Consider the following 13664-nt stretch of genomic DNA (forward strand, 5'->3'; position numbering starts at 1 on the left):
CCAGTATCTGCCTCCCAATCCGCTCCTCCACTTCTCTGTAACTACTGGGGGGTCTGCAAAAATCCCCCTAACAAAGACTGCTCCTTTCTTGTTCCTTGTTAACCCAAACTGACTCTGTAGTCATATCATTCTCGAACTGCCTTTCAGTAGCTGTTATTACTAGCCCTGACTAGCAATGCTACTCCCCAGCCTCTTTTACCACACTCCCTATTTCTTTTAAAGCATCTAAATCCTGGAACTTCCAACGACTTGCTATAGAGAAAACATCTTCTCCATATCATCTATCCACGTCTCTCGGTATTCACAACTATTTGTGTTGTATATTATCCATCTGGGCAAAGGAACTGAGGACATTGTGTCATCTGCAAAATTAGCAGCAAAGATACGCAGAGGGTCCAGTGGTGTTGAGGAAGCAGGGAGGCTACAAAAAGACTTGGATGTGTAGATGAGTAGCCAAAAAAGTGGCCGATTGAATGCTATGTGGGAAAGCACTTTGGAAGGAAGAACAGAAGTGTAGATTATTTTCTAAATGGAGAAAGGCTTTGGAAATCTCAACCACAAAGGGACTTGGGGGATCCTTGTTCGGGATTCTCTTATGGTTGGCATGCAGGTTTAGTTGGCAGTTAGGAAGGCAAATACAATGTTAGCGTTCATTTCAAAATGGCCAGAATACATGAACAGAGATGGACTACTGAGGCTGTATGACGCTCTGGTCAGAACACATTCAGAACACTGTGAGCAGTTTTGGGCCCCGTATCTGAAGAAGGATGTTGAAAGGGGTCCAGAGGAGGTTTACAAGAATGATCCCGAGGATAAAGGGCTTATCATATGAGGAGTCATTGAGAATTCTGGGTCTGAGGACTGGTCCAACCAGCCCATACTGACAATGTTCCCAAGCCAAACTAGTCCCACTTGCTCCCGCTTGGCCCATATCCCTCCAAATTTTCCTAATGAACTTATCCAAATGTAATTTAAATGCTGTTTAAACATTCTTTGGTGTACTGAAAATCTCACTTCCAGATGTGTTTACTGAGTAAGATTTTCCAATCCTTTTTCAGGTTTTTCCTGACCACGCTTACACCGGAAACTATCTTTGCAAAGAAACCAGAGAAACTGAGTTTATGCTTTTCAGAGCAGAGAAGGTTAAGGGGAGATTTACTAGATGTGCTGAAGATTATGAGGGGTTTTGAGTAGATAAGGAGAAACTTTTCATGCTGGCAGGAGGCTTTTTAACTTAAGGAAAGAACCAATGGGGAGATTGGGTGAATTTCTTTTTAACAGTTTATGATCTGGAATGCACTGCCTAAAGGGCTGTTTTCTAAAAGAGATCAGTTGAGAATAAACACAAATATGGGTTGTGGGAAAAGACCATGAGAATGGGATTAACTGAATCACTGTTGTAAAGAGTCAACAGAGGCATTATCGGCCTAAATAGCCTTATTCTTAATTGTACAATTCCATGTAAAACTTTGACACCTTCATTACACCTTCCTGCCAGCTATGGTTGTTTCCCAAAGCTTTCCACACTATTCCATGTATTAGTTTTCTGAACCGTTTCTGTGGAAGGCAGTGTCCTCTCAATGCTCAGCCCTGGAAAGTGCTCCCTAAATCTCTCTCTCCTTCTATAATGAGCCTCTAAAAATGTAATTCTTCAGCAAAGCTTTAGATCATCAGTCCTGCTGCTTCCTTGCATGGCTTCGAGTTGAATTTGCAACATTAGGATTGCTAATCAGTTACTTACTCATGCTTTTGTCTATTTGTCTAACATTTAGCACTTAAATATCCAAGCTAAAAGCTTTGTGTCTAAAACTGAAACTCATACTTTAAAATGCATGAATTAGGTATTTGCAACCATGTGACTCTTTTGAGGTTTGAGTTTGGTTAAATGGACTGATATCTATATACAGCTGAATTTTTGAAATCACTGTGCAAAAAAGACATTAGATGGATAGCTAAAATCAATGAGAAAATGATATGTCACTAATAGATCACTTTTATTGCGTGCAGTGTACTTCAATATCACAAAGAAATGAAACATGCCATAACATCAATTTTTGAAAAGATTTGATGGATGTAGCCAGTGTTTATTCTTTTGAAAATATTGGAAACAATACATTCTCACTATCTATTAGCTCAGTTGTGTGTTCTCAAAAGCAATCTGGAAAGCTGCCTGATTTGTTCTGTTATGTGAATTGCTGATTTTGCAACATTAAACAAAATAAAGTTTCATCAATGATTTATTCACTGCACACCCCCGTGGTCAACTCTTTAATTAAATCTCACAACGATGACCTTAAACTAATTTAGCTACTATGATGCATGTTTTAAATGGGCTCATGTGGTAGATGGCAAAATAATAGTTCAGCGGCAACCATCATTCTGTTCCATGACCACATCTTTAAAAAAAGTACATCACAAAGCTGTTCTGCAGTTCATTGCTCACATATAATTGGATTCTTGACACTTTCATATGCTAACAATCAACGAGACAGCAAAAGAATCCATCTGAAATTGTCATCTTAAATAAACAATTCATTCTCACAATGAAAATACATAACTTGGGTAAAATGCTGCCGATCCTGGAATTCTGAAATGAAGATCATATGTCAGAAAATACTCAGTGGGTATTCCAGCATTTGTTGAGATAGAAACAAAGTTTTAAGATTTGAGTCAAAGACTTTTTACCAGGCTCACTCTTCAGTGTCAATATTTTAAAAAAAAACAAAGTAAACCTTTCAAACATTTCACTATTTGTGGCTAACTGAAGAATTTGGTATGTCGTTTAGCAGTACAAACTTCTGTGATCCTTGGGATATAAGTCAATAGTTGCCATAACATTCTTGAAATGTAGACTGTACAACACATAGCATTAGCACCTACCAAAAATAAATGCATGTCTGTCTTCATAGGCTGCCAGGCAGTATGTGTGGTCAAATGTTTCAGTGAGAAATGTGGCTACAGAAAAGAGCACAGAAACTTACTAATGCTGGGAAAATGCCTATACTGCCAGTGCACAGAGCTCACTCATTCTCTTCAACAAATGAATAGCAATGCAATTCTGAGATCAGATTCCACTCGGAAAATTAGATGAATCTGGTTAAAAGACACTAGGCAACTGTACATTCATTAAATATTTAGATATTCCTAGAAGCATCCTTGCATTTTTCTTTGCATTTGTTTAGAGTCCAAGAAAGAAAGGAGAATTTTTTAAAAACCTTAGATACATGCAGTGTCTTTCATAACCATAGGACAACCCAAATGGTTATACAGTGAAAGAAATATCCTTGAACTGTAGTTGTGTTTGTGATGCATAAAGCGACAGCAACCAATTTATACACATTAAGATCCCACACAAAGCAGTGGGACTGCTTTTGTTCCAAAATATAAAAGTCAATTACAAGATAAATACTGACCAGGAGATAACTCCTCTGAACCTCCACGAAGTGATCAGAGATTCCAATAAGTGATCACTGTGAAATCTTTTATGTCAGGAAAGGACCTTGAAAAACACTAATGTACTTCTTGTGTCTGAAAACTGTCTATTAGGTACTAGACTACTCAGATCCAGTATCGACAGAAAGACCAATGACTGTGTGTTTTTAATATCAGTAAATTGAACCGATTTATAATAACAAACAACTTTCTTAAAATGCATTTACTTGCGAAGAAATATCCAACTGTAAGTCCTGTGCACTTGTCTATTTCTGGGTCAAAGATTCAAGGATATCATGCCTTTTCAGTGAACATTACTGTACAGTCCATTTGTACAGCTGAAAAACAATTTAGTCCAAATTTCTTTGCATCTTTGTGGTATTTTTTGTACATTTTGGGTAGGAAATGTTATGCCCCCTAAGCCTGTTGGATTATGGCTGTGATTATGGTATAAGGAGGGTTAGTATGACCTTGGTGACCACTTGAGACACAGGCAGACTCTCTTTCACAAACAGTCTGGCAAGGAGCTGAATGCAAGGGAGTGAATTCAATGTCAAGTTAGCCACAGAAAGAGAGAAGAAAGGTTAGATTTAGAGAGATAGGAGAAGCACGTCATAAAACTCATGTTTGTTACAGGGTCACGGCTGATTGTCTGACCACTCCCAGTATCCATCGATTCCCTCAGACACCAAAGAATTGTCTCTCCTTTAAAATATTGTTAGCAATAGAAGATCCACATCCCACTGGCACAAACAACTTGAAAGACATTCAATCCTCATTTCAGTCCTAAATGAACATCAACTTGTGCAGAAACCATGTGCCGTATTCCAGATCCCCCTATGCAGGAAATGATTTTTGTGTCTACCCTGTCAAACCCTTTCAGAATGTTGTCTGGTTCAATGAAATTGTCTCTCATTTTTCTAAACTGCAGACAATATATATCAATTTACTCACCTCTCATCCTAAATCAACGTTCTCACCCCAGTGCCAATCTGTAGAAACTATGCTGTAATTGCCTTCAATGCAAGTCTGTCCTTCCTTAAATGAGGAGACTACAATTTCATGAAGCATTCCTCATCAAAACCCAGTAATATTTGGCTAAGATTTCCTTATTCTTTGCTCCAAATATTTTTCTGTGTTCTTATATCCAAGTCACCCTGAACATCAACATTTACGAGCTCCCACAGCCTAAGAATGTGCAGGTTAGGTGGATTGGCCATGCTAAATTGCCCCATTCTGTCCAGGGTTGTGACAGCTGGTTGGATTAGCTGGGTTACAGGGATGGGATAAAGTAGGGGGTTTGGGTCCAGTGGGGTGCTTTTCAGAGGTGTGGTGTGGACTCAATGGGCTGAATGGCCTGCTTCCAACTGTAGAGATTCTATGAACTTCCAATCTGCTGAAATTTTCTACAAACTGGGAAATTTTAGAGAATCATAAACATAATCAATGTCTCTGCAGTTAGGTAATTTAAATCCAAGAATGTAGGCCATCAGGTCTTGGAGATTTGTTACATTTTGGTCCATTACATTTCTCGAACATTTGTTTCTCTGTTGAATTCACATGTGTTCAAAGGAGAATTAGACTGTCAATTAATAGATTTAACTCCATCTGATGAGTTTAGTACACGTTGTGCAAATGCAGAAATGTGATAATAATCACAGGAATATGAGTCTGATGACTGGATGGGCCAAATGGCCCACTTCCACACTTTAGGATTCTATGATTCTATGAACTAAACCAAGTTCCTGAAATCCTTAATACTGGCTTAAGCTTACCATACTAGAATTCCCCCCACTGTCCACAAATCGACGATGAACCAGGTCAAATTATTCAGAATGCTATATTTCTGTCATTTGAGCTCATTCATGATTCCTTTGCAGCAACTCTTCAAATAAATGCTTTAATATAGCATGTTATTGAGGATTTTAAATATTAAAAATTATTCCATTTGGTAAGGAACTGTAGGAACTGATAAAACTACTAAGTAGCTCTGCATTGTTTCACAATGATAATTTTAGTGACTTAAAATCAGATTACCCACAGTTTGTAGAACATCTACTAAAAATTATTTTTCTGTGATAAACCTACTTTTTTAGCTATAATAATAAAACCACAAGTTACTACTCTTAATACTGTTAATACAGGGCACATTGCACTATTAAATTGCCTGCATGGGCAGGTTCATGAAAGATTTTACGTTTGTGAATGTGCTTATGCAGGTCACAGTTATCCTTATTTGAACAACAATGGTGACAACTTATCCACTAAGCTTTATTATACTTTGAACCACACATCTTAATCATGATGAAGGGTAGCAGCAGGGAAAGGAAAGTGTGTGGCACAGTGGCTCAGTGGTCAGTACTGCAGCCTCACAGCTCCAGTGACCCAGCTTCATTTCCAGCCATGGGTGATAGCCTGTGTGGAGTTTGCACATTCTCCCCGTGTCTGCATGGGTTTCCTACGGGTGCTCCAGTTTCCTCCCACAGTCCAAAGATGTGCATGCTAGGTGGATTGGCCATGCTAAATTGCCCATAGTGTTCAGGGATGTGTAGGATAGATTAGCCATGAGTGGCACGGGGTGGTTGGGGGTTGAGTCTAGGTGGTATGCTCTTCAGAAAGTCACTGTGGACCTGTTGGGCTGAATGGCCTGCTTCAACACTGTAGGGATTCTAGGAAAAGGCAGCAAATCCAAGCATCTCATGGGACATCCTGGCCCACGTGCCCAAAGGATACAATGGCCTAGTGATCTTATAGATCCAGGGACCAACACAATGTTCTGAGCATACAGGTTCAAATCCTCCCATGGAAGATTCATTAAAAATACAGAATTCATTAAGTGTTAACAATGGCCACGGAATAACTGTCAACTTTTGGAAAAAACCATTTGTTTCACTGATATCCTACAGGGAAGGAAAATGCTATCCTTACCCAGACTGGCCTCCATGTAACTCCTAATTGCCTTCTGGGCAATGAGTGCTGGACACGGACGTCATCCTCAAATCCAAAGTCAGTTTATTTAGTATCAGAAACTCAATGCAGACTTAAAAAAAGGTGCCATTTCAAAGACAGAGATAATGGAAACTGCAGATGCTGGAAAATCCAAGATAACAAAGTGTGAAGCTGGATGAATACAACAGGCCAAGCAGCATCTCAGGAGACGCTGCTTGGCCTGCTGTGTTCATCCAGCTTCACACTTTGTTATCTTGCCATTTCAAATTTTTTTCTTTTTTTTAAATTCAGTCATTGAATGCAGGCATCGCTGGCTAGTCCAGTATTTATTGCCCATGCATAACTGTCCAGAGGGCAGTTAAGAGTCATCCCCATTGCTGTGGGTCTGGAGTCACACGTAAGCCAGACCAGGTAAGGATAGCTATTTCCTTCCCTAAAGGGCACGAGTGAAATTTGTATCCAGATCCCTGACTAAGCCAAATTCCACTCATGACCTTCTAGGAATAACAGCGATTATGAGCAGCATTTTTGTGGATGTATATGTTACATGCAGGTTTAACAAGTTGGCGTACATTTAAGATCAGTTAAGTCAAAGATAAGAGTAGGTCCAATTATTTCAATTTCCAAACTATCATGTAGCATGGCCATCTGAAATAATAAACTATACTCAGAACTGACCTTCATCAATACTGGTTGAATAAAGCACCCTACTGAGCTGTTACAAATTCATCAAATTTAATGATCAGAGCATTTGCTGTTTTATTAGATTCCAACGTGGAATATCTGCTGGAAAGCAAGCAGGATAGAGCAATTAGTGACAATCCTTATTGTACAGCTATTGCTGCTGTGTGCAATGAAATTACTCTGGGTAATATTGTTGAGAATGATAAGAATTGGAAATATGAACATTACTGGGCTGCAAAGGATTTATCACATGATTGCTTGTAACTGGAAAGTCAGAAGATCAAGGGCTGTATTAAAAAAACACACGTGACTTTGGAAAACAATGCCCAGCAAAGATTTTAGACAGAGAAAGACTTTTAATGCTTTAATGGCTGTATACCTGAAAGGATCTATGCTGCCATTGCCTGGTAAAAGCCTTTGGACTGAAGTGCTGGTGTTTTTCCTCAGTTCACACCTAGAATCCATTGGCTGTTGCTGGTAACATTCGCAAGACCAACCCAGCGCTGCTGCTCTCACAGCCAGTAAAGGTTAGAGCCTGGACCCGAAAGCAGTACTCTATATTTATCTCAGTGAAGAAGTTCACCAAAAAAAAACCTGACAAAGTTTCAAATGTCAGGACTTGCAACCATTTCTCAACTGAATCTGACATCTAGTCTGACGATGTTCTATTATTCCCTGTCAGCACTCAAAATCTCATCAACAGGAATTCACAGACACTGTGAGAAGTCAGCCAGAATGAATTTGCCCCCTGACCTACAGACATGTTATCCATTTTCTCTCCTTTTTATTTATCCTTTCCCCTATCCATTACAGCCCTGCAGCTTTGTGTATGTCTGTCCTACCCTCATATGAATGTGTGCGCATTTGGGATAAAATGGGATACAGTTTAACTCACATTGTATCTTAATTGATCAGTTTGCCATTTACCTGAAAAATATGTGTACCTGTAATAAAGGTTTCTTTCATATTTATTGAAAAGCTGGTGATAATCTCTTTTGTGAACATTAATAAAGAGAAATAATTGGCAGTTATTGACCTGAACAAAGGTCACTGGTCTTGAAACGTTAACTCTGCTTTCTCTCTATGGATGTGCCAGTCCTGCTGAGTTTTTCCAACAATTTCTGATTTTGTTTCTGACCATTGTTGGTGATTGAATGAGACATTTACATTGGCGGATAGTGAGGAAGATTATCAGAGGATACAGCAGGATAACAATCAGTTGGAGTCAGGGGCAGAAAAATGGCAAATGGAGTTTAATGCGGACAAACATGAGGTGGTGCATTTTGGAACGTCAAGTGCAGATGGAAATTATACAGTGAATGGCAGAACCCTTAGGAGCATTGATTTGCAAACTATTTGGGCGTACAGATCCACAGACCACTGATGGTGGCAGTTCAGGTAGGTAAGATAGTAAAAAAGGCCTATGACATACTTGCCTTCATTGGAAGGGGCATTGACTATAAGGATAGACAAGTTATGCTGCAGCTTCATAGAAATTTAGTTAGGCCAGACTTGGAATATTGAATACAGTTCTGGTCACCAAATTACCAGAATGATTGGAGAGGATACAGAAAAGTTTGCTTAGTATTGGGGATTTTAGCTGTGAAGTAAGATTGGATAGACTGGGTTCTTTTTTAATTGGGAGGCAGGAGGTTGAGGGGCAACCTGATAGAAGTTTATAAGATTGTGAATGGCAATGGATAGAGTGGTAAGTATGAGGCATTTTCCCATGGTGGTGGGGTCAATTACTAGGGGTCACAAGCTCAAGGTGCAGGGAGGAAGGACGTTTAAAAGTGAAGTGTGAGGCAAGATTTTCCACACAAAGGGTGGTGAGTGCCTGGAACATGCTGCCAGAGGAGATGGTGGAAGCAGTCACAAGAGCAGCTTTGAAGAAGCACCTGAACGAATAAATGAATAGGAAGGGGAGACGGATCCTGTAAATGAAGGCGGTTTTTCACACGGAAGGGCAAAATGTGTCAGCGTAAGCTTGGAGGGCCGAACGGCCTGTCCCTGTGCTGTATTGTTCTTTATCCTCAGAGGCTTAGCTATTGGAGGAGATAATGGATCTGGTTAAAGCTTCAACGGCAACTAAAGCTTTCCAAAGGAAGGACAGTTCATGAAAGTAATACACTGCTAAAAGACTGCAAAAGAAAAGTCATATCACTCAACAATTGCTGCAAGCATTGGGAGCAGTTATCAGTGTTGATTCAGTAGCCAGGAAGTAGAAAGCAAGCAAGCTGAGTGGCGAATGAAGTCTGCTGCGCCATTCCAAAATCCTATACATCACACAGTGCTAAATGACACAGGGCCCACCTAAATAAGAAGTGTCAACTTGTCTCTTTCCTGTGTAGCTGCTGCCTGATCTGATGAATGTTTCCATTGCCTTACTTCAGTGATCAGATTCTAGTTAAACTGAATGGTGTAACCCCTATTCAATAACATAACGAACAGCATAACTTTGTCATGACTCCTGATGAAATAAAGCGTTATCGCAGTATGATGATCACTGCAACAATGTTAAATTATCTTTCTAGGTTGTCACGGTATAGTTTTGGATGGGACATCAGGGACCTCATTTGCGTAAGCCCTTCCTTCAATTCTCTTTTGAATTTTGCTTTAGAATCTACTTCCACCACTGTTTCAGGCAGTGTTCCAGATCACAACAGTTTTGCTGTGTAAACAAATGTTTCCTGTCATTGACTGGCTATTTTACCTCCTTAAAAATATTGGTAAACATTCTTTCACAGGAAGAATTTTTTTTCTGCTATTGAAACCTATCATATGTACTTCTCACCTGCAGGCCCTTGTCACTTCCCTTGTCATTGGCCCACTTTGAAAACATTATTGCAAGTTCATGTAAAGATTAACTGCACCAACCTGTGTGAATCTTTTGTTATTTAATGAAAAAATAAATTTGATTAAAGTCATAATAGTTGTTGAACCAGTGGATGTGATGAATACAATTCTTGTGCGAGTTAATTAACTTCGACCGCTTAATTAATTTCTTTCATTCAGTACGAGTCATTAGGAATGGTACAGTATAAATAATTGAACCTGCATTTTCCTCGTCATTGAAAACTCAACAAATAAGTGTAGAAGTAGACCACATGACCCATGAAACCTGCTGCTCTGGGATTTAAATTTCAATTTCTGGTGAGGATATTAAGACACAGAGCATATTTTTAAAGTGAGAAGAGAAAGATTAAGAAAAAGGCACGAGGGACATTTCTTCTGTACAAAGAGTAAAGAATGAACTTCCAGAGGAAGTGGTGGATGCGGGTACAGTTACAATGTTTAAAAAACAATTAGGTTGGTATACGAATAAGAAATATTTGGAGGAATATGGGCCAAGCGCAGGCAAGTGGGGCTAGTTTAGTGTAGGATTATGATCGGCATAGACTGGTTGGTTCCTAGGGTCTGTTTCCATGCTGTATGACTCTATTGTTTCATAATTTCAACTCTTGATTGATACATGGTTCCTGACATTCAATGAGCACTTTCAGTGTACTTCCAGGTCTCCCCAAGGTAGCTTTGCTTCAAATGATAGAATTAAACAGTTCAAAGATTCAGGTACTAAACCTTAATAAAGGAAACTACAAGGATGTAAGGCGTGAATTACCCTTGATAGATTGGGGACAGTTACTTGAAGGGATGACAGCGGATAGACAATGGTAAACATTCAAGGAACGCATGGGGAATATGCAGCAACTGTTTATTCCTGTCTGTTACAAAAGCAAAATGGGTGAGAAGGCCAATCCATGGCTTTGCAAATGATACCAAGTTGAGTGGGAGGGTGAACTGTGACGAGCTTGATCCAGACAGGTTGAATGATTGGACAAATCAATGGTAGATGCAGTATAATTTTGATAAATGTGCGGTTCTTCACTTTTGAAGCAGAAACAAGAAGGCAGATTACTACCTGAATGGCTGTAAATTGGGAGAAGGGGAGTGTGCAGCAGGATCTGGGTGTCCCTGTGCAGCAGTTGCTGAAGGTAAGCATGCAGGTGCAGCAGGCGGGAAAGAAAGCAAATGGTATGTTGGCCTTCATTGCGAGAGGTTTTGAATACAGCAGCAGGGATGTGTTGTTGCAGTTGTACAGGGCCTTGGTGAGGCCACACTTAGAATAGTGTGTGCAGTTTTGGTCTCCTTTTCTGAGGAAGGATGTTCTTGCTCTCGAGGGAGTGCAGCAAATGTTTACCAGGCTGATTCTGGGGATGGTGGGTCTGACGTATGAGGAGAGATTGACTAGGTTGGGATTGTTATTGCTAGAGTTCAGATGAATGAGGTGATATCTCATACAGACTTACAAAATTCTAATGGGACTAGACAGGGTAGATGCAGGGAGGATGTTCCCAATGGTGGGTGTATGCAGAACCAGGGCTCAGAGTATAAGGATTTGGGTAGATGATGTAAAATGGAGATAAGGAGACATTTCTTCACCCAAAGCATGGTGAGCCTATGGAAATCATTACCACAGCAAGTAGTTGATGTCAAAACATTGAATGTATTCAAGAAGCAACAAGATTTGGCACTTGTGGCGAATGGAATCAAAGGTTATGGGGAGAAAGCAGGGTTAGCCTATTAAGTTCAACGATCAGCCATGATCGTGAAGAATGGCAGAGGAAACTCGAAGGGCCGAATGGCGTCCTCCTGCTCCCATATTCTATGTTTCTTAGTTTAACTTAGCATTGAAGTACTAAAGGAAACAATGTGGTTTAAAATAGCTACACATTTTAGAAGTGCAATACATTGCCAACAAGAAATTATTTTGTCCAGCATTAATTACTGTCTAATTACATGGGAGTAAATTTCATCCAGCAATTATTTCAGCTGAATGTTGACTTTACCTTTCAACATGATTGAGATTCCCAGAGGCACCAATGCCACCGAGTGTGTAAATTTTCCCATCATACACCAGGCTGTTGTGTCGACACCTTGGGACAGTCATCCGTGAAACCAGGTTCCAATTGTCCAGAAGGGACATGTAACACCAGACATCAGCAAGTGTGACACCAGATTCCATGCCACCTAGGACAATGAGAGAAGAACTCAGTGTCAGAAAGAATTATGACAATCTTGATTGTCTGGGAAACAAAATGCAAATTCTATCGCTGGTGATTTTATTACAATTATTTTTAGTTCTGCTCCATTAAAAACTATATGTGATACAAATTGGCTTACAGTTCTTTGGAAGGCATTGTACATCTGTTTGAATGCAACCCTAGACTTTGTGATACCTCATTTATTTCACAGCAAATTATTTCATAAACTCACGAAAGATATCAGCATCTCAATGCTCACAGGCATGGATGTATTCAGAATTAGAGCTTGTTAAGACACTGACAATTGACTTTGATCTATTCAGCAACTTTCTAATTTTGGCTAAATCGTGAAAGGGAAATTTACAGAAGATGACAGATACTTCTCAAGGTAGGTACAGATTCTGTGGCTATGGTCATTGTGTTCCTAGCACTTGGATGCAAAGTTGCACTGCCTTCACTGAAGGGCATACGTAAAAAATACGTGATAATGGGAACTGCAGATGCTGGAGAATCCATGTGTGAAGCTGGATGAGCACAGCAGGCCCAGCAGCATCTCAGGAGCACAAAAGCTGACGTTTTGGGCCTAGACCCTTCATCAGAGAGGGGGATGGGGTGAGGGTTCTGGAATAAATAGGGAGAGAGGGGGAGGCGGACTGAAGATGGAGAAAAGAAGATAGGTAGAGAGTAGAGTAGAGGTGGGGAGGTAGGGAGGGGATAGGTCAGTATTACAAGAGGGTTGCAATGGGAGAGAGATTCCGAGGTTGGTCCGGAGGGAGGAGGGTAACTTCTTCAGGTTAGGCATCCCTGGAAGAGGCTTTGCAGTGAGGTTAAAATTGTATCAGTGATAATGGGAACTGCAGATGCTGGAGAGTCCAAGATAATAAAGTGTGAAGCTGGATGAATACAGCAGGCCAAGCAGCATCTCAGGAGCACAAAAGCTGGCATTTCGGGCCTAGACCCTTCATCAGCGAGGGGGATGGGGTGAGGGTTCTGGAATAAATAGGGAGAGAGTGGGAGGCGGACCGAAGATGGAGAGAAAAGAGAAAAGAAAAGGGATGCCTAACCTGAAGAAGTTACCTTCTTCCCTCCGGACCAACCTCAGGGAATCGCTCTCCCACTGCAACTCTCTTGTAATACTGACCTATCCCCTCCCTACCTCCCCACCTGTACTCTACTCTCCACCTATCTTCTTTTCTCTCCATCTTCAGTCCGCCTCCCCCTCTCTTCCTATTTATTCCAGAACCCTCACCCCATCCCCCTCTCTGATGAAGGGTCTAGGCCCGAAACGTCAGCTTTTGTGCTTCTGAGATGCTGCTTGGCCTGCTGTGTTCACCCAGCTTCACACTTTATTACTTAAAAAATAATCTGCTTTTTACACAAAGAAATCTTCAACAAATGAATTTCCTTAATGATGATTTTTTTTTCAAAAAATAACGAAACATTCAAAATGTCAGAGGATTGACATGGACATCCCTGTACTTTGATGCATGCTGGAAAATCATCCTAACACCACAAACCGAGAATCCTCAGATCCACTTTTACACTATTCTGGAAGTA

General features: G+C 40.3%; 1 protein-coding gene across 6 annotated transcripts in view; it reads right to left on the minus strand.

Annotated features, from left to right (window-relative positions):
• LOC125452825 (kelch-like protein 29) overlaps positions 1-13664 on the minus strand; it is a 371153-nt gene that overhangs the window by 40758 nt on the left and 316731 nt on the right. For all 6 annotated transcript variants that reach the window (XM_059645636.1, XM_048531718.2, XM_048531717.2 and 3 more), the window contains one exon: positions 11913-12093. In XM_059645636.1, the coding sequence (XP_059501619.1) occupies positions 11913-12093 (181 nt within the window). The remainder of the gene's footprint in view (positions 1-11912; positions 12094-13664) is intronic.

This window comes from Stegostoma tigrinum, chromosome 4 (assembly GCF_030684315.1).
Source record: "Stegostoma tigrinum isolate sSteTig4 chromosome 4, sSteTig4.hap1, whole genome shotgun sequence".
Classification (NCBI taxonomy): Eukaryota; Metazoa; Chordata; class Chondrichthyes; order Orectolobiformes; family Stegostomatidae; genus Stegostoma; species Stegostoma tigrinum.